Source organism: Borostomias antarcticus (assembly GCF_949987555.1).
Source record: "Borostomias antarcticus genome assembly, chromosome: 9".
Lineage (NCBI taxonomy): Eukaryota > Metazoa > Chordata > Actinopteri > Stomiiformes > Stomiidae > Borostomias > Borostomias antarcticus.
Window position 1 is genome coordinate 29,577,465 of NC_140242.1, and position 22,871 is coordinate 29,600,335.

The 22,871-nt window shown below is 45.3% G+C and overlaps 1 protein-coding gene across 1 annotated transcript in view; it reads left to right on the plus strand.

Moving 5' to 3' along the window:
* The window catches only part of LOC311313074 (contactin-associated protein-like 5), a gene marked incomplete at both ends in the record, with an annotated part of 83,975 nt that overhangs the window by 3,424 nt on the left and 57,680 nt on the right, over positions 1-22,871 (plus strand). The window contains one exon of the mRNA XM_084443108.1: positions 20,038-20,148. Within this exon, the coding sequence (XP_084299234.1) occupies positions 20,038-20,148 (111 nt within the window). The remainder of the gene's footprint in view (positions 1-20,037; positions 20,149-22,871) is intronic.

Consider the following 22,871-nt stretch of genomic DNA (forward strand, 5'->3'; position numbering starts at 1 on the left):
ATCCCTGGACTGGATGTATGTTACAACGGCATAAGCGGTATTATTAATGGGAGCCTGATTTAAAAACGCTGCCTGATCATGCACTTCCACTCGACAGGTGGATCTACATAAATCACAGTCCCACATTTGCATCTCTGGTAATACCTGCCACCCTCCCAGTGGCATACCTTCCAGCACGCCTGGCGCGGGGGGATCATTTCACATTCCTAATACATCTCTGCTCTGTGGGGGATTGTGGACTTTTGACCAGAGCATTAGTGTGATAAAGTCTTTTACTTCAACTTTTTTATAAGGTCAAGCATGCGGGCCGTTTCAGATGGAGATTGCCGCTGTGAGGGAGTGAATGGTTATGGAGGTTGCCTTAGGCAGGGAACAGCATGGGCTCCCATTACAAAAGCTCCTAGTGATAGCAGAACCTCTGACACGCTTCCCTGGGGCGCGGCTGCCGAATATTGCTCCAGATCCCGTCAATACAGTTGGGAAATGGGCCTTGATAACCCACACAAAGTCAAAGGGATTGTGAATAGGAGAAAACGTACAGTAGACCGAGAATATGCAGTGAGACACACACACGCACACACACACTCGTGCACCGACGTGCTCGTGCACCGACACCAGCATGCTCATTCACACGCACGCACGCACGCACACACACACACACACACACACACACACACACACACTCGTGCACCGACGTGCTCGTGCACCGACACCAGCATGCTCATTCACACACACGCACGCACGCACGCACGCACACACACACACACACACACACACACACACACACACACACACACACACACACCAGAAAAGTCAAATATAGCCCGCCAACCTTTGAAGCCCTATAAAATGTAAATGAATACCTTTATCGTAGATTGAACTTTTCACCAGACACTGCAGGCACTTCGAGTGAGACTGACCTTGACAGGTGAGAGGAGGACAATGGAAATGGCATGTGGCCGTGATTCTCTCTCCCGCGCCCTGATTCATTCCAAGGGTTTCCAGCGGGCTAATTTGGGCCATGGAGGGACATATCCACCCAGGGAAAAGCAAAGTAAACTTTTCTAAGACTCCGAGCTGCCCTCTAGAAGCCACTCTTCTCCTCTGACGCCTTGCCTCAGTCACCCAGGACTGACAAGGTCAATTACGGAGCGGGAGGACGGTGACAGGGGACAGGGTGTCCCCATCGTTTATCCACCACCACATGGCTGAGCTGGCCGGTAATTACCAAGGAGAGCAGCTTATCAGCAGCATGGGTATCCAAGGTGAAAATCAACATTTGACCCCATGCTGAAAAGGACGTTGTGAAGAAGCCTTATCGGCAGTGGGATGGGGATCGTCCGTGTGGGCACGATCGCCCCTCTGCCAAGATCAGAGATAATACGGATTATGATACGCCCCGGTGACACTCTGGGGACACTGAATTGTTTACGTTGGCAAGAAGCTGAGGACAGGGCAGTGATACAGTTGGCAGTGAAAAAGGAGCTGGGCTTATCCGAAGGGTTTCATCTAAATCGCATACACACACAACTGGGTGGGATAAACCCACGGCCCCCGACACACAGCCCACGTATTCCTGTTCAAGTGCGTGGCCTCATTCACCAACATTTTCTTAAATTTTGTTCGCACATTTCTGCCTAGGAACGTTTTACAACGTGTTCGTAAACTGCCGGATGAGTTCACACCTATTGTGCGCGTTGCCAGTTCTCCCGGGTTAAAGGTAGCATAGGTAAACACGCTACCAGACACATAAGGACACATGGCTGAAGCATTGGGCGCAGATGTCAGTTCTCACTGGATACTGGCCATCCGGAGGGTCGTCTCGCTAACGTTTCGGTAGTGTAATGATGAAGGTGGCGTTGTGTCAGGTGTGTGTATTTCTGGTAGTGTAATGGTGAAGGTGGCGTTGTGTCAGGTGTGTGTATTTCTGGTAGTGTAATGGTGAAGGTGGCGTTGTGTCAGGTGTGTGTATTTCTGGTAGTGTAATGATGAAGGTGGCGTTGTGTCAGGTGTGTGTTTTTCTGGTAGTGTAATGGTGAAGGTGGCGTTGTGTCAGGTGTGTGTATTTCTGGTAGTGTAATGGTGAAGGTGGCGTTGTGTCAGGTGTGTGTATTTCTGGTAGTGTAATGGTGAAGGTGGCGTTGTGTCAGGTGTGTGTATTTCTGGTAGTGTAATGATGAAGGTGGCGTTGTGTCAGGTGTGTGTATTTCTGGTAGTGTAATGATGAAGGTGGCGTTGTGTCAGGTGTGTGTATTTCTGGTAGTGTAATGGAGAAGGTGGCGTTGTGTCAGGTGTGTGTATTTCTGGTAGTGTAATGATGAAGGTGGCGTTGTGTCAGGTGTGTGTATTTCTGGTAGTGTAATGATCAAGGTGGCGTTGTGTCAGGTGTGTGTATTTCTGGTAGTGTAATGATGAAGGTGGTGTTGTGTCAGGTGTGTGTATTTCTGGTAGTGTAATTGTGAAGGTGGCGTTGTGTCAGGTGTGTGTGGCGTTGTGTCAGGTGTGTGGTTAAGGTGGCGTTGTGTCAGGTGTGTGTGGCGTTGTGTCAGGTGTGTGTGGCGTTGTGTCAGGTGTGTGGTTAAGGTGGCGTTGTGTCAGGTGTGTGTGGCGTTGTGTCAGGTGTGTGTGGCGTTGTGTCAGGTGTGTGGTTAAGGGGGCGTTGTGTCAGGTGTGTTGGTAAGTCAGTGGGCCTCAGATGGAATCCAGCATGGATGAGCCTGATTGTGTAGAAAACACTTTATCTGGAAGACCTACAACAGTTAAACTGGACCAGTGCATCGAGGCTATTATTGGAGACAGTACTTTCGCTTTGTAAGATAAATTACAGTAAAAAAGACAGTACTCTCGCTTTAAATTACAAACTGTATGTAATTGTATAGCAATCTTACATTGTAAAACGGTAGAATTGAAGTAAACGCAATCACCAATGATTTTGCATGAACATGTCTTTCGCACAAATATGTCCACACTCCTGTAGCCTACTTTTGACTGCTTCTCAGTGTTCGTAGATTCTGTTCTTATAAACCAGGGGTAATCAAGTCATGTTCTAAGAGGTCCATTTTGACAAAGTGGGCTCAAGCCAGGGTCCGGTGGTGATGCGTGCGTTTTTCATTTGTTTCCTTGCATATTCATATCAAATTATTGTATAGCAGCAAGTATGTTACTGTGAAATATGCATGGAAGTTAAAATATTGTTCACTTCAGTTGTATGGTCCCCAACTTAGCCTACTTAAAAATCAAATGAAGTAGGCTACATTTCAACTATATTTCAACCTGTTTATTGACACTTCATATTTAGGAGGGATTTCACATTTTGGAGGGATTATAAATACAAATTAGGCTACTATAAACTTGAGTTAAATGAGGTCTACATTTAAAAACAAGTTAGCTTTTGAAATATGTGAGACAAACAGGTTTAGAGCTACCCGCAGTGAGAATGAATAATTATATACAACTCTGTCCATTCTTGATGGAACGCCCTATTTTCAATCTATGTTTCTTATTTTAGAGCACGGCATGTATAGGCTGACGTTACTTCTGTCTTGTAGTATCTCACTTCCCTCTTCGTTTGTCATTACGTTTCTCTGGTCATACAGTGTCCAACTCCAACTAATGTTAGCAAGGAATCACTCTGATTACAGTAACGTTAACGATAGCTAGGCTGTCACATGTAGACTGGTTGACGTCAGGCAATGAACACGCAGATTCTATTGGCTAGCGACGCGTGAGATAGTAAACAAATGACGTAAAATACTACAAAGGCTGTGCAGGCTCAAACTAGTTGCCTACGCTCCGTCAAAAGGGAGAAATTCTCATTAATTTATCGGGTTATAGACGCGGTCTCGATTGGACGGCTTTTGGATCCGGATCCGGTCCGCCTGTTGATGATGGCTGTTCTATACGAACCAATCCTACGTGAAAACATTGGTGAATACCACAATCTTCGTGGAAACGGTGTAAGTGGGGTGAAAGTGCTTCGTACCAATGGGCCTCATTCACAAAGTAAATAATTTCTTAAGAAGCATGTTGTCTTAAACTCGAGAAACTCGGAACTAAGAACAGAATCTACAAACATGGAAGAGTATTCATGCTGAGAAGTGACATCTGCACACAACTCAACAGTTGCCTGTCTTTCTATGGCCCTGGCAGGGACTTGATTTATGCTAATTCGGGTGTATGGCCACGCGCATTCAATTGTGAAACAGTGGGATTCATCATTAGGAGAAGGCAGGCACAAACTCATTCAGCGGTTTACGAACACGTTGTGAATCAGACGGGAGCTTTCTTTAGAAACTCAAACTTTCTTTAGAAGAATAAATATAAGAATTTACCTTAGAATGATATTGGCGAATGAGGCCCAATGTTATTTAATCTTTCTTTTGTGTGGTTTGTTGCCGCCTGAAAAAGGAAAATGTTCAACCAGTTTCATTCTTTAGATCTCTTTATGATATTTATATATATATATATATATTTCATAAAGAGATCTAAAGAGTGAAACTGGTTGAACATTTTCCTTTTAACATATACATATACAGTACAATCAACCAGTTTCACTCTTTATGAAATATATATATATATTATATATATATATATATTACAGTATGGTTAAACATTAAGCTATTTCTCAATAAAGACTGTAACCAGCAGTGTGTGTGTGTGTGTGTGTGTGTGTGTGTGTGTGTGTGTTTATGTGTGTGTTTATGTATGTGTGTGTGTGTGTGTGTGTGTGTGTGTGTGCTATATGTCCTGGTTGTCCTGATCATCATTAAGCCTTAGACGGTGTTTCCTCTTCCCGTTTAATAAACCCGGCCTCCATTTTGGTCATCCTGCCGTGTCCCCAGTAGGGAGGTGAGGTGAGCTTGAGCTCAAACACATTGTTCTTTCTTAATGAGGCTGAAGGCCGGAGAAGTTCAACACACATTATGCTCATCAACTTTCCTCATGTGACGCCTGCATGATTAATGTGGATAAATCATATTGGGGAAAGACATTCCCAGCTTTCCACAACGTTGGATCTGTGTGTGCAGTTGACAGTAACCACAGCAACACAAATGGCTCACTGCTTTCATTACTGGACTGTTTTTCTTATTTGGCTTAAATAAGCTCATATGTCTTGTAAATACTATGTATATGAGTATACACATGCAAGCACACACACACACACACACACACACACACACAAAGCTCTGAAAATATGATCAGAAGCATATTGTTCCGAGAAATGATGTATGAATTAAAATATTTGATCACGTGACGTCAGTAGAGACCTTGGTATTTACAATCTACATGAACACATTGATGGCAAACTTATATTGATGTCTTATATTGAAGGAATATTGATAACATTGGCAGGATGTGCAATAGACAAAGAATATGATGTGTATTTTAGCTCCACCATCTTTGGGAGAAACTAGTCTCTTCATTCCCCAGCTTTTTCCTCCAATGGGATCATTGATCGGCTACTCTAGTCTGATATGCAGCAGGGGCCAATGAGCTAGCAGACCCTGTTTCCTGACTTCTTGTCTAATTGACCTTATTCACACGGCGGCCATTTTGCTCTTACGTCACGCTCAGGGTGGGAGAATGCTGAAGTATCCATAGACCATATAGTACAAGTTCGTTATAAAAATAACACTTCAAGATTCGAAATAGTCAGAAATAACATCCAGAATACACTACTGGAATTACAAACTCATGATTACTGGACTCGTCTCGACTTGTTTTTCACCGCGGTAGTTTTCACATTATGAAATATATGTCCTTGAACAAGACACCTAACCCCAAATTGCTCCCAATGAGCAGGTTAGCACCTTGCATGGCAGCTACCGCCATTGGTGTGTGAGTGTGTGTGTGAATGGGCGAATGAGAGGCCATTGAAAAGCGCTTTGAGTGCCGCTAAGGTGGAAAAGTGCTATATAAGTGCAGTGCATTTACCATTATGAAATATATGGATGGAAATGAGCTGATGACTAATGCGCTCCTATGTATTTCATAACGTGAAAACTACCGCGGTGAAAAACAGAGTCCAGTAATTATGAGTTTGTAATTCCAGTAGTGTGTTCTGAATGTTATTTCTGACTATTTCATATCTTGAAGTGTTATTTTTATAACGAACTTGTACTATATGGTCTATGGATACTTCCATATTCTCCCACCCTGAGCGTGACGTAAGAGAGAAATGGACGCCGTGTGAATGAGGTCAATGGCGAGGCTAATGGCAGACAGCAGGAATGATGTAACGTCAGACCAAAAAGGAAGCAGCGTGTTGCTCTCTATTGGAGCTACTCAGCCAGGGTGAGACCCCTAGGGTCACATGTAGTGTCAGATATGATTGGAATTGCCACGCCAGAATTCTGAAAGGGTTATGGCTGAAAAGGGACCATTACATTGAATAATATAAAAGTAAAATTATAGCCATTTCTCAATCCTCATTCAGATACAGTACATGTGTGTATAAATGAATGCTAGCATTTGAACATAATGCTTCATGCTTCATTCCATCGAGAACACTTGAGCTATACGGAATACAGGGCGATTTGTTAGCGTAAACAAGAGTGGTTTCACCGAAGGACACAAGCTTGTTTGTTTGGTGTCTGAGAAGTTTGCTAATTAGCAATGAGGTTTGTCAATTTGTTGAGAAGCACTCTCGAAAAACACACATAATTAGAATAATTTGAAAGTCAAGTTCTTTACTGTAGATCTGAGTGTGGATCCAAAGCCATAAATTGAGTAGTGTTTTAAGTAGGTTGGTAGTAGGTAGTGCTTTCTTGATTGGTAGTATTTTAGGCTTGTAGTACTTTGTTTCGAAATGACAATTTACACAGTAGTGCTGTTGTCCTTAGTTGTACTGTACACTTTCCTTCATACAGTTTCCAGACATAGTCCCATGAACCCAGAGTGCTAAAGTTAGAATGTGAGAAAAAACATTTGTTTCCATGTCCATCTGATATAACAGATGGTGCGTAGATATGGAGGTAGGAAGGGGATTTAGACGACCACTACATTGATTGAGCCTCAGCAGCGGTCTGCTAGTGAAGCTTGGTGATTTATGGAGCTAGTATTCAGGGTGAGGGGTAGTCTCAACTGTGCTGCCCTTCACTCTGGATGGGGTTTATTAATGGGGAGTATGTACTCTTTCCTGAGGGACACGCCTGTGATCGGACAGTCCTCCTCAAGTGTTGGAGGTTAGATTCACTTGGGATTTACTTCCATTGTATTATGTTTTAGAACATATCTTGGAGATATATATATACTGTGTGTGTTGAGGCAGTATAAGACGTCACTTGGTTCGAGTAAGTACCTGTCATCCTAACCCTCTTGGTGAGAAGTGCTTCCATGCAAAACGGTTCACATTGGAGGGAATTATTCTTAAAGGTGCTATATATTTTATGCAGACAAATCATGAAAAAAAACAAAAAAAAAACAACAACCTTAAGCCGTGTTCACACTAGACTTCTTTTTTTAATAAAAAGTGCTGCCCTCTGTGCCTTTTCAGCGCTTTCTGTGCGAGTGTTCTGTCATCTTAACAACCTGAATCATAGCCTGCGTTCTAACCAACTCAACCGTTAGCAAAATAATCCTTAACGTCAAAGAAATTTGTAATATTAAGACCTAGCCCACTGAGAAAATTATTTCTTTATCCAGGCATCTTTGTTTTAACAGTTTCATTATAGCTGAGCAGGTTATATTTGCTTGTATGCGGTATTTATTCCGTTCACAACTTTGCGATCGTACAGCCAGGCTACAGAGCTCCAGAACCCCCTATGTCAAGCCGAGCTGCATCACATTGTGGCCGGCCCAGAGAGCTCCTGTTGCGGGTACAAACACAGGGCTAATAGCTCAGTTTGTCGTGCTATAATATAACCGCGTCCGATTGGTCAACTGTCAGAAAGGCGCTTAACATCACACAGCGCTTTTCTTAAAAGTTCAACAAAATTCAACTCAAAAAGGCGAAGGGCGCTGCAGTTTTTAAAAAGGTGTCCGCTTTTTGCCTTTTCCCATAGGGTTGCATGTAAAAAAGGCGCTGACAGTTAAAAAAAAAGAAGTCTAGTGTGAACACGGCCTGAGAAAGCTTGTGAGCCAGTTGTATTACCCTCCGAATCACTCCCAACAGAGATACTGTGTGGTACCAGCATTGTGATACTTTTGGCTCACACAACTTTTTATACAGAGATAAACATTACTTTCATTTTGGACCCATCAGAATGTTTAAAATGATAAAATAATAATAAATTTTTTTTTGGGGGGGGGGGGGGCAATACTATTATTATGTATCTTTCTAAAAGCTGCCGTGGATGTATTATTATTTAAAAATAAAAGTCTACATAAAGATTTTATTTGTAGCATGCACCTTTAAATACTCATTCAGTCATCAACCCACTTTTTCAGAATGCATTTCCGATTATGTCAACAAAGTCAGCATCTTAGCCTCCGACACGGAGCCAACTTCCCCTATCAGCCTGTATTCAGGGGTCGTGAGACACTTATAATTTCCTCAACAGAATCCCTGTTTGTATGGGGTTAAACAGCCGGACATCGGCTATAAACATGCCTTTACACCTTAACTGTATCACCGTGCACTGCTGGCTTCTGCCCGCTGCAGGCTTAATGTGCTGACTACAGCGAAATGTAATTATGCGACCACCGACTGCTTTGTGCTGAGTCACCGCTGCAGTTGGGGCCTCCCTTCTTACTCTAGCCCGCTGGCTGATGCCACAGGGGCGGATGGAGCGTTTAACCAGGTACAGGGGTGGATGGAGGGTTTAACCAGGTACAGGGGTGGAGGGAGGGCGTGTTTAACCAGGTACAGGGATGGAGGGAGTGTTTAACCAGGTACAGGGGTGGATGGAGGGAGGGTTTAACCAGGTACAGGGGTGGAGGGAGGGAGGGTTTAACCAGGTACAGGGGTGGAGGGAGTGTTTAACCAGGTACAGGGGTGGAGGGAGGGTTTAACCAGGTACAGGGATGGAGGGAGTGTTTAACCAGGTACAGGGGTGGATGGAGGGAGTGTTTAACCAGGTACAGGGGTGGAGGGAGGGAGGGTTTAACCAGGTACAGGGGTGGAGGGAGGGAGGGTTTAACCAGGTACAGGGGTGGATGGAGGGAGGGTTTAACCAGGTACAGGGATGGAGGGAGGGAGGGTTTAACCAGGTACAGGGGTGGATGGAGGGAGGGTTTAACCAGGTACAGGGGTGGATGGAGGGAGTGTTTAACCAGGTACAGGGGTGGATGGAGGGAGGGTTTAACCAGGTACAGGGGTGGGTGGAGGGAGGGTTTAACCAGGTACAGGGGTGGATGGAGGGAGTGTTTAACCAGGTACAGGGGTGGATGGAGGGAGGGTTTAACCAGGTACAGGGATGGAGGGAGTGTTTAACCAGGTACAGGGGTGGATGGAGGGAGGGTTTAACCAGGTACAGGGGTGGAGGGAGGGAGGGTTTAACCAGGTACAGGGGTGGAGGGAGGGAGGGTTTAACCAGGTACAGGGGTGGAGGGAGGGAGGGAGGGTTTAACCAGGTACAGGGGTGGAGGGAGGGAGGGAGGGTTTAACCAGGTACAGGGGTGGATGGAGGGTTTAACCAGGTACAGGGGCAGATGGAGGGTTTAACCAGGTACAGGGGCAGATGGAGGGTTTAACCAGGTACAGGGGCAGATGGAGGGTTTAACCAGGTACAGGGGTGGAGGGAGTGTTTAACCAGGCACATGGACACATTTTGAGCAGGCTGATATAAAACAACTGGCACTGTGTTCGCTGCATATTATCACAGGTGGGGAATGTTAACATACTATCACAGAGGGAAAATTGCCTGCTTGGATGTGTATTCTCCACCCACATAATTATTTCAACTCATATGATGTATTCCCTAATTATAGAGTGTGACTACTTCACTATACCAGAATCCTAACGGGTGAAATGATAGAGTTGGTGTTTGTTTCTGTGAAGAAACAGCAAACACAGCCTATAGAAAGCACTGCCTGTTCCCCGACTGAATGAGACTCTACACAAATCCCTCCAGAGCACGTTGGCACTTGTGCTGTGAGGAATATTATGTAGAGTGCGAGAGCCTCTAATTTTAGAAATTGCAAAAGCAGCAGCGTGACATGACTGGCAGCGTCGTGGCGACAGGGTTTTGGCGGGAAGCACCAACGGTTTTTCCGTGCAGTGTTGCACACTAACCACCAGGGGGAGGATTATTGAGGGACTGGGAACGTTAGGCTGGAATGTAGCCTATTCAGCGATAATCAAATCAAAACTATAACTAGCTTATATATAAACTATAATTTTATAACATTTGAGATGTACAATGTATGTACATATATAACAATTGAGAAAGTAGCCTATGGTGATGTGAACTTGCAAATCTCTTAGTGGAATGCAGAAAGCCAGACGAGCACAAACAGAGGGACAGATTTGTTGAATGATACATTGAGTGAATGAGCTGAGGGAGGCCTAGTGTGTCCATAGATACGAGACTCTACAAGTGACCATGCTGATGTGAGATACTGTATTTTGACACAAATGGGCTGATGTGAATTTATCTGTTTACCGAATGCGCAAGATGAGCGATGTCAAGTGGGGAGCAAAAAAAAGAGCGAGCCGACAGATTCACTAGGCCAGTGGTTATTGAACAAAACATATTTTTTGCTTGGGTCATTCTAGGCTATCAATTCTACATTAATCTCATAGCAGTGAGCACTGGCATGACTGCTTAAATCAGGCGTCAAGCGTTTTCTAGAGTAACCTATCTGAGATCCTGATTACACTACTGCGTTTTTCTGCGTTTTTCCTGAAAAAGACCTACGTTTGCGCCTAGTACTTACACTACCACTGTTAAAACTAAGCTCGAACCCGGAGGTGGATCGATACGACCGGAGCTGCGTTTGGAGGTGGAAATCCAGAGCTGTGTTCTAGTGTAATAGGCAGATCTGTTCTAGTGTAACAGGCAGATTCTGAGGCTTTTGTAAAATCGATAGTAATAGGGCTACACTGTAACGCTGTGTTCACTTCACATTAAACCAATCAAACAGGTGATTTAGGAGTTTGAGTTATATAGTATCCTATCTTAGTGGACACTATAGTTAATATTAATTTGGAAATAAGAATAACCAGAGTCACACAAAAAGCAGCATGCTGATAATAATGTAGGATATAACTTAAACTGAATTCAATGTTTAGCCACAGGCTCCCCCCAAAAAGTAGATATTTCAAATCATAACCCAAACAGGAGTAAACTCTTCAAATAATAATATTCTCTCTTCAAAAAAAAAGTGATTGGCAAAAAGTTATAGTCTTTATTGAGATATGCTGCTATACGCGTGGGGAGGCTCTCCAGCTCAGTCTGTGTTCCCGACCAAATATCTCCTTCATCTCACCTGTCTGAACTTCCCAGCTCTCCTGCCCTTTTATTTAGGAATAATATTCTCTATTCAATAATCAAATTCAGTCCAAATGTTCCAGCCTATAGTCAGTCACAACAGTCTTGTATGGGTAAGCCAGGCTTACCCTGGCTTATAGGAGCAATCGCCACTACTTCTGAATCTTCTGAACAATGAAGACAATGGGAAGTCCCTCTAGAGCAGACAGGAAGTCTGTGGTGTGTCGACCTCCTGGAGAGGTCATCCTGTTATAAATGAGGTTAGCACAGCCAGGGGTTCAGCATGTGAAAGGTTGAGGGAGGTAGAGAGAAACTGAGGTGAGCACAGCCAGGGGTTCAGGGGTTCAGGGGTTCAGGGGTTTAGCATGTGAAAGGTTGAGGGAGGTAGAGAGAAACTGTAAAACAAAGGCTGAGGATGACAATTTCTATGACACTGTTCAAATGACGTACGCCATACTGAACTCATCACACTTTAACTTGCTCTATAGAGTACATACTGCTCCATTCCTGATGATGGGACAAACAATAGCGCGGGTCTATGTCCCAACACCAATTGAGAGTCTGGTCTGGTGGTACTGTTGATAGGACCTATTCAACTCCAAGGGCCAGTCTGCATTTGAATCAAATTTAGCCCCAAACAGGGAGGAAGGAACCAGCGATTTAATAGCATTCTTGCAAATATATTTGTGAAAAGCCAGCTGGACATACTGGACAGGACAATTAACAAAAATAATATTATAAGTGTTCAGCTGTTATCACAATCCTCTCAGATTACTCTAGAAAATGCTTGACGCCTGATTTAAGCAGTCATGCCAGTGCTCACTGCTATGAGATGAATGTAGAATTGATAGCCTAGAATAACCCCATGCAAAAAATATGTTTTGTTCAATAACCACTGGCCTAGTGAATCTGTTGGCTCGCTCTTTTTTTGCTCCCCACTTGACATCGCTCATCTTGCGCATTCGGTAAACAGATAAATTCACATCAGCGCATTTGTGTCAGAATACAGTATCTCACATCAGCATGGTCACTTGTAGAGTCTCGTATCTATGGACACACTAGGCCTCCCTCCGCTCATTCACTCAATGTATCATTCAACAAATCTGTCCCTCTGTTTGTGCTCGTCTGGCCTTCTGCATTCCACTAAGAGATTTGCAAGTTCACATCACCATAGGCTACTTTCTCAATTATTATATATGTACATACATTGTACATCTCAAATGTGATATACTTATAGTATATATATATATATATATATATATATATATATAGTTTATACTAATGTATATAGTACAGTACAGTTTGTTTTGATTTCACTGAATAGGCTACAGTACATTCCAGCCTAACGTTACCAGTTAATAATCTCCAGTATTGTCGGTCTGCTCCGCTGCCACTATTTGCTTCTGGATCAACGCCGCCCCCTGGTGGTCACCATGGTGGTGCCGCAGTCATGCCACGCCGCCGCGTTTCGCGATTTCCAAAATGGGAGGCTCAGGCCCTGTACGTTGGCAGATATCTCCGTTCCCCTCCTCATGTGGGTCTTGGATAACAGCCTGAACCTCTCATCATGAGAGGCAGCTCTGCTGGAGGGTGACAGAGCTCAGTCAAATGAGGTCAGATGAAACTCAGCAGACCACAAACAAGCACATGCCTTCATTTTCCACCATGTTGTAACACATTGTCTAGCAGACCATCATCAGATGCTCCGAGCGGTGAACTCTGCTCTCACCGTGGGCAGCTCTGCCATCCAAAGCAAAGTGGCTCTTAGAAGAATGCATTTATCTCTAATGGAGAGAGCAGTTATTATCATGCCCACGCGGATGTTCTCAGCGGACACACACGCACACACACACACACACACACACACACACACAGACCCCCCCCACACATACACACACACACACACACACACACACACACACACACACACACTCACATACAGACCCCCCCCCCCCCTCACACACACACACACACACACACACACACACACACACACACACACACACACTCCTGCAGAGCTGAGCTCATTGGTATCAACCGAGGAGCCTCCAGCAGTAAGGAGAGGAGCTCCACCCCGACTCCCTGCTCCTATAGGGCTCGGGAAAATGTAATCCCAGAAACTGCCATCTTATTTCTACACAGGACACATTGGCTCTACTGCATTGAATCCTATGCAATCAGACGAATAGATACACCTGTGTAGAAACAAGATGGTCGTGTCTGGGATTACATGTTCCCAAGCCCTATTGTGGGTGGCAGGGCCGGATCAGAGGAGGACGGGGCCGACACGCTCACATCACCTCAGATCACTCACCCCCCCCCCCCCCCACACACACACACACACACACACACACACACACACTACATGTTCCCAAGCCCTATTGTGTCTGGCGGGGCCGGATCAGAGGAGGACGGGCCGACACGCTCAGATCACTGCCCTCCTCATCTCCTCTGCCTGCTGGAAGTCACAGAATCTCACACTACTGGAGAAAGTGTACTCAAGTTAGTGTGAGTGTGCATGTGTGTGTGTGTATGTGTGTGTGTGTGTGTATGTGTGTGTGTGTGTGTGTGTGTGTGTGTGTGTGTGTGCAACATCCCTCTGGTTTCCCCACTTGACCCAGATTATTTTTTACATTCACTTAATCTACTGTACAGCCCACACTTCAAATGACTTAATTGAGATTAGTGTCATACTTGTGTTATCATGTGTATCTCAAAGTATGCACATCGTACAACCGTCAACTTATATTAGTCCCTTTAATGAGCACTTTTACGAAGAACAACTCATCCGATCTTTTCCCCAGGTGTTTATCATGCCTCAAAAAACAGGTAATAAGATATTGAAAACCTGTAGGCAATTTATTGAAGCAGCTGAGAAAATCAATCGGCGTGTTTAATTGGTGTGGATATAGCTTGATTGCATTTAACCATTCATTGATTTAGGAGGGGCTTTGATACCCGACTGAACCACTTACCCATGTCAGTTGTTTGGCTTGTTAATCATGGCAGATACTGTGTTAGTTTCGCATATTGCAATATAATCTGTATCGGGCGGAAAATGACTGTACTTTAATGTAATGCATCAGGGCCAAGGAAATGTTTATCTTGCATCTATTCCATTTTCATCCGTGTTGTTTTATCATTATATATGTGTGTATGTGTGGTACTGAGATCATGCTCCTTTACAGACAGACAGACAGACAGACAGACAGACAGACAGACAGACAGAGGCAGTATGTAATGTTTCAGTGTGTTAAAATGGAAACCGGCTTCCATAAGATGTATCAGCAGGACCAGTTCCCTGTTCTGACCAGGTATTCCCCGATGTTCATATTGATATTCAATTATCTCCGTGATATTCTTGTTGTATTCACTCTCTGTATCATTGATTCTGGTGTGAAGAGCAGACGCAGTGGGAGAGGAGGGCTGGTGGGAATGAGGGTGTGTTGATCAACAGGCACATTGTCAGGAAGGACCCAGGGGGATAGTAAATTACACCTTCCTGCTTATCAGCTATTTATCAAAGACCCAAAACAAATATGAACAAACTACATGTAAGATATGTTGTGCAGCGAAGTTAAATATACTTCAGAGAGAGCTCAAAGGAAGATATTGTTCTCTTTAAAAGCACAGTTGAAAACATGATTTCTTTGTGCGTTCTGCAAAGACTCTTCGTTAAGACAGAGCTGAGACAAAACAGGTCATTACATTTTTACATTACAGTCATTTAGCAGACGCTTTTATCCAAAGCGACTAAAAATAATTGCATTTAACGTAGGAAGAGCCAACGTACTACTACTTGCCAGAACTCACAAGTGCATCTTCTTTCTAAAACAAGTGACTAAGAGCATAATCTAGTGCTGAAGGCAAAGTGCAAGAATCACAATCTAAAGTACAGTGCAATATAATACAATAAGTGTTTAGGAGGGAGGATTGTTGTAGTACTTCTTGAAGAGATGAGTTTTGAGCTTGCGACGAAAGATGGGCAGCGACTCTGCTGTCCTGACATCAGTGGGCAGTGGGCAGGTCCTCATGTTAAAAGTGTGACAGTCGTCTGTATATGAACTCCCACAATGCCACGCTGTGCATGAGGTCATCCAGAGCTCACAGAACAGGCTCTCCCCTATAGGCTTGATTCATCATGGTCATGGTTAAGTCACAAATATACCACATATAGTTTTTCATTGGTTTAACCAATACAATACAAATGCTGGGTTTTAACACTCAGTACAGTACTTTGCAATCCATTTTAAATCAGGAATGTATTTGGACCATAGAAGTCTCTTTAATGTAGCTGTGGAGACAACCTCCACCTCTAGAAACCTTTATTCGGTGTGTGTGTGTGTGTGTGTGTGTGTGTGTGTGTGTGTGTGTGTGTGTGTGTGTGTGTGTGTGTGTGTGTGTGTGTGAATGTGTGTGTGTGTGTGTGTGTGTGTGGGGGGGGGGGGGTAGGTCTAATAGCCCTCTAGTCATGCTATATTTTTGCCATAGTGTAATTATGGGTGAAAAAATATGTTGTTCCAAATTAATTGTTGAGAATACATGAATTCAAATCCTGGTGCATCTTGGCGTAGCCCATAACTGTAGCAGGTGGTCTAGTGTTAATTACTACATGACAGAATCTAACACCTCAGAAGAGGCGGCACTTATTCACTTTTATTGCAACGATAAAAATGAAAGACTGACTGGTTGTGGTACGAGGCGAGAGGTTGGACTAAGAGGCAGGCAGGGTATGGGAGAGAGAGGTTGGGAGGGTATGGGAGAGAGAGGCAGGGAGGGTATGGGAGAGAGAGGTTGGACTAAGAGGCAGGCAGGGTATGGGAGAGAGAGGCAGGGAGGCTATGGGAGAGAGAGGTTGGGAGGGTATGGGAGAGAGAGGTTGGGAGGGTATGGGAGAGAGAGGTTGGGAGGGTATGGGAGAGAGAGGTTGGGAGGGTATGGGAGAGAGAGGTTGGGAGGGTATGGGAGAGAGAGGTTGGACTAAGAGGCAGGCAGGGTATGGGAGAGAGAGGCAGGGAGGGTATGGGAGAGAGAGGTTGGGAGGGTATGGGAGAGAGAGGTTGGGAGGATATGGGAGAGAGAGGTTGGACTAAGAGGCAGGGAGGGTATGGGAGAGAGAGGTTGGGAGGGTATGGGAGAGAGAGGTTGGGAGGGTATGGGAGAGAGAGGTTGGGAGGGTATGGGAGAGAGAGGTTGGACTAAGAGGCAGGGAGGGTATGGGAGAGAGAGGTTGGGAGGGTATGGGAGAGAGAGGTTGGACTAAGAGGCAGGGAGGGTATGGGAGAGAGAGGTTGGGAGGGTATGGGAGAGAGAGGTTGGGTTAAGAGGCAGGGAGGGTATGGGAGAGAGAGGTTGGGAGGGTATGGGAGAGAGAGGTTGGGAGGGTATGGGAGAGAGAGGTTGGGAGGGTATGGGAGAGAGAGACAGGCAGGGTATGGGAGAGAGAGGTTGGGAGGGTATGGGAGAGAGAGGTTGGGAGGGTATGGGAGAGAGAGGTTGGGTTAAGAGGCAGGGAGGGTATGGGAGAGAGAGGAGAGAGAAGGGGTTTTATCTGGAAACCTCATCTTACACAGTTTTGAACCATTTGCTGACTTTTTATTATTTTTATTTTTTTACATTTTAAAATGGTTGTTGCAATGGTCATCACATTGTGGACATAATTGGATCACAAATGTGATACAAAAGGTTTTAAAATCCAAGGTTTGTACTGTAAATGGAGTAAGTGCATGAGGCCAAGCTCCATCTAGGCCCAGGTATGAGGACTCAATATGAACGCTATGCAGATAAATGAAACACGCGTATTGAATTGCACCCAAGGCTCTCCTTGCGTTCCAAAGCCTGAGTAGTTCAATACCATTGATAAAATACAAATAAAAATGTCAAGTGTGTTACGTAGATCAGTGTTTGGGTTCCACAAGGACCAGGAACCGCTGGAGCGCATTCCGAGGGAACGAAGCGCACAACTGATGCATGACGCACAGACGAGAGCTGCAATCTGAGAAGAAAAAAAAAAACATATTGATGGAAAATGTTCCACAGTCGATGCAATTTATGCGACTGTGAAATGAACTGTGAGAAACCTTGAACATTGTTCCCACTAAATCCTGTCAGCGGGGGCTTGGGCACACATCAGTGATTCAACATCTGAACGGAGTTCGGCTCTCTGGCTTTTGTTGTTCTTTAGCTACTCCGTTAGAGCCCAGACAGCAGGACTGAGGCATGGTGTCATCATTCGCTGTCCACTGTCGCCTCAGGGCCAAGAGTCCAAACAACACTTTCAACCTGTCTTTCTACCCTTCATACCACAACAACAACAACAAGAACAACATGTAAAGACTACTTTGAGGCTTTAACTCATCCCCTGTCCTAGAGGTATCTCTGTTCTGAGACTAGAGACCTCCACATGCTGCGGACCCCTCTCTGTCTTCTGACCCCCTCTACCCTTTTAACCCCTCTCTACCCTCGGACCCCTCTCTACCCTCTGACCCCTCTCCACCCTCTGACCCCTCTCTGCCTTCTGCCATGTTTGCCCACTTTCATCCCTCTGTCCCGGGAGTCATTCTCACCGTGGCGGCGAGAATCGATTCTTAAAACGTCTGGCAAAACATCTTTTTTTACATATTAAATTTTGTAATGTTATGCTGACTGAGCAGATTGTGAAAGGTTAATTAGCAGCGTAATCAGCTTAAGGCTGGGGGAAGTAAAGCCGAGGCGCCCGGGGAGCGTTTAGACACGCCGGTCCCAGCTGAGGGGCCCCTCCTCCGGGCGGCCATCTGGGGAAGCGTGTGACGCCACCGTGTTTCCCGGCGCTCGCTGTCACATGCTATCGCTCGTCAAAGAAGGCCGTGAAAAATGCATGCGAGGGCGAGGGCGAGGCCGGGGTGAGCGCGGCAGCTCGGGGGACGTCGGGAATGCCAGCGCTTACCTTGCCGATGCCCCCCGTGGGACGTGGCCAGGGCTGTCAGAGGAGGAGGGGGGGGAGGAGGGAGAGAGGGGGTCAGTGACGGGTCCCAGACTCTCAGTCTGGGGGCACAGCTCCGTGCAGCTGACGAGGGAGAGACCTGTCCTCTGCTATCACACTGCAGTGGAGATGAGAGGCAGTCCTCTAACGAGGGAGGGAGAGAGACAGGCGAGTGTGGAGAGAGAGAGCGATGGTGTGTGGGGAGGGGGGGGGGGGGGGAGGGGGGGGGGTCTGGACAGAAGAACAGAAACGGGAAGAAAAAAGACCGAGCCAGAGGGAACATGAGGTTATGAAATGGAAATGATGTATTAGGAACACTACTTCTCTCTGTGGGAAATGAGATTCAGTCTGTCTGATACTACTCGCCCCTCTGTGAACACAAACAGCCATTACAAACAGCTTGCTCATGTACCGTAGTGAAGCCTGGAGTTTCTCTGACCCCATGGCTGGTCCAGGAAATGACTTCTGCTATCAAGCATCAGTATCTATGGGACAAACCTGGGACTATTAAATCAGTGATTTAGCAGAGACATCTCCTTTAATGTGGCGCAGAGAAAGAAGGCGTCCGAGCGATGAGGACTAAGGGGATGTAAGGAGAGAGTGGTGGTCTGTGCTTGGCATACGTGAAGAAAGGCTTGTGGCCACACAGCTGAATGCAGCACAGATGCTGTGAAGCCACAATTGAATAATACAGCAAAAACTAATGGATAAAGTACCCTGGCTTTCTTTGACCCTACTCTAAGTAGGTAAATAAACATGTCAATTGAAAATTAAGGGCAAACAGCAAGTGGACAAAGAAGAAAAACGACTAGTGGTTTTATATCTGAACAAAGAAGCGATTGCTTGTTGATTGCCTCTGAATTGAAAATGACTCTGTCCCAACAATAGGAGATTAAAGAGACATGTATCCCTGTCGGACATGGACAGATCACTGAAAACACTTTCTATGCAATTTGTTGTGGGCTATCGAAAGGGGTCTGGATCTCAATAACCCCATCATCAAAGCATTTGGCTTCTCTGAGACGAACCAAAACATAATGTGACCCGACTGGATGAGGGGAGCATCAGAATGCTCTAAATAGTTTATTGTATAATGCGAATCGATGATGTATATACGACACGCATGACTGATCACTTCGAAAGAATAGATGCTTAAAGGACTTTTCTGTCCTTTCATCCCGGTGTCAAGGCAGTGACAGTGAGAAAATGAGCAATTGCCACGCTGCTCCTATCATGAATGCCACATTTGACTGATTATGAAGCCGGTAATTAGAAACCTATTCTGTCCCACAAAGAACTGGCAAGCTTGATAAAACAAGGAGAAAAGGCTATGAGAAATCATATCCCATCAGCCTGTCTAGGACTTTTAAAGGAGGCGTGGAGGTTTACCCTTGTCTCCAATCCATTTGTCTCAGTCATCTCCTGTTTCCACTGTCATTGGAATTTAATGAGCTGGCTTCCACGTTTGTCTCCATGCAGTGTATTACCATTTGTCAGGTATTGAGGGCAGTGAACCACCACTTGATAACCATTGATCATTCACAGGAGACAGCGTAAGATACACTCAAGGAGACCACAATAGGATGAAGGCACTGGGATAAATGTCTAATACATACAGTAAAATGTAATACATTGTTCTTTACAGGATGCAAAGAAAAGTATGCCATGCTAACCGGTATTTTGGTTGACTTGTTTGTCCTGTAGATAACTGTGATGGCCCTTTGGTGTCCATATTGCCCCAGTCCGTCTTCAAGAGCTCTTCCCAGTCCTCTGGCAGTAGCGCTCCACACTTTGCCAAACTCAACAGACGAGACGGTGAGTACAGTTTGAGATCCAGCTTGTTTTCTCTGTATGTGTCCGTTGCTGATAAGATCATCATACGTTGTTTACATACAACTAACAGTATAATCTGAGGACTAGCGGTGCGTAGTCACTTTACTGTAAACCTTCAGATCTTATATTGGTTCTCAGAGGTTGTGCCTCGGTGCGGTTACAAATAAGACTTGATATAATTGATTGGTTGATTGGTTGATTGGTTGATGAGTTGATTGGTTGATTGGTTGATTGATTGAGTCTGATGACTAGGCCTGTAACAATTATTATTACATACGTCAAACTGTGATTTTATAATCACAGTGATTTTATAATCACTGTTTCTGAGCTGCAATTATGCATTTTCCATCAACAAGAACAACAACAATAACAACAACAACAAAAAGTTACCAACGTTTAGAGAGAGCACTAGAATGTAGCATTTCAGGGGCCTCATTTATCAAAGAGCGTGTAAATTCAGGTGTAAAAGAGGGCGTACGACGAAAACGCGGAAAATGCACAATGTAGCGTACGACGAGAATATTTACACGCTTTTCGGATCTATCAAAAAAGTCGTATGCCCTTTTCTGCACGAGAAATCCGAGACGGGCGGGGAAGAGAGCGTACGCGTACGCGCACGCGCCCCGTGTTCCGCCCTCTCCACGCCCAAATCCAACCATATATGGTCAAAACTATGACGGCACAACGGGGATACCCCGGAAGGAACCGACATAATATAGCGTGGAGCATAGGAAAGACGTTTATGGAAAAACGCGGAAAGAAGAGAAACCTTTCGGAGACGGAGGTGCATGTGCTTGTTGGTGAGGTCCACGCGAGGAAAGAAAATCATCTTCGGAAGGTAAGCTATTTGTACGAGCCTACATTTGTCTGATTGCTCCTAGTTTAGGTAGCCTACTGTATGTTCGTGCATCCTGTATGTGGCGTAGGCTACACGGACATGCTGTATTATGTGTGAGGAAAGCAAACATTCCACACATTCTGTGGTAGGCTATGAATGATTTAGGACCAAAAACAGGGAACGATAACACAGATGACCACTTCATAATGTTAGACCACATGAAACATTTTCCCCTCTGGGAAATTTAGACTCTCATCTAAATCACCCGGGAAATCACACTTAAGCATTTATTTGGCTGCCAACAGAAAAACATATCAATTGAATATGGCTACACAATAAAATGTTTAATGCATAATCAAGTTAACAGACAAACTCAAAGAAAATGACTGAAATTGTTTCTCCAGACTCTGACGTGGGGTGGGACTCAGAGGAGGGGGAGTCTGCAGTGGTCCTTGACCTGACGGTCGTGCCCCCGCCGGTTGCAGCCTCTACATCCAGCGCACCAGCCTCCACCTCCAGTGCCATCTCCAGCGCCTCCGTCTCCGTCTCCACCGCCCACGCCTCCACCTCCGGCTGCCAGCGTCCCTGCCTCAAGGTTCCCTGAGGGCTGGGCTTCCTATCAGACGCTGTGCTGGAGGCTCATGACCCTAGAGGCCCAGAGGGAAATGGCAGAAGGGATTGGGGCAGTTGTGGGGCAGTTGTGCAGCAGTTGGTGGAGGTCACCACACTACACCACCAGAGCCAACAGGACATCCTCACTGCACTTCATTCCCTCACACATGCTGTCACGGACCTCACACTGTCACTCACTACCACACTCACGGACCTCACACAGTCACTCACTACCACACTCAAGGACCTCACACAGTCACTCACTACCACACTCACGGACCTCACACATTCACTCACAAACGCACTCACACACCTCACACAGTCACCCACCAACAGACAATAAAATGGTAGAAATGTGAACCTTACTTGTTTGTGTCTTCATAGCTGGCGCATGACCTCAGTGTGGGCCCTTTGGCCCCGCTGGTAAACCTCATGACGGGGAGGGGGCTGAGGGCTTGGGTCCTCATTTTGTGGTGGGGTCTTGACTGGTTCTCATTCTTATCAGCTTTGAATATACATCTTGGCAAACCTAACAGAATGATGTACAAGGAGGGGACAGATACCTAGTGAAATTACTATTGGTTGCTAGTAAAAAGACAATAATGAGGGCTTGGTATAAGGTGGAACCCCCAACCAAGGAGCAGTGGTGGGTGTTGTGGAGGAGATTTATGAGATTTATTTATGCATTGAGGATGCAGGAAGGAAAGTTTGAAGGGAGATGGGAAAAATGGATGGATTATAGAAGGAAGTGTGATGATACCACTAGTATTAAAATTGTCATTTTTGAGTAAGAAAAAAAAGCTGCATGGATGGAAGTACCCATAAGCTGTTATTGTAAGTTTTTATGTTTTATGGTATTGTCGTTGTATGGATGGAAAATGCTAATAAAGATTAAAAGTAAATAAGACAAAGAATATGTATCTTGGCTATGGACACACCAACAAGCCAGCCGTCACGCGCAGCGCCTGCCTCCAGTCTAGCCCTACCCTGCTGTGCGCCAGGATGAATGAGTCATGCGTGGAGCCAGGCCACCGTGCCACTACACTTGTGATGAGCATGTCGGCGTCACATATGATTTGGGTATTTCTAGTGTGCACATTTTAGCGATTCACATAGACGTATTCATTCACTGATGGTGCCCTTATGTGGGTGCAGTCGCCATCGCCGTCACCTCTTTGGAGTTCTATCTCGGCCAGTAGCCTAGGCCGAGTAGCGCCGGATTCATTTAGGCTCGCATTACGCACAGGAGGACTGT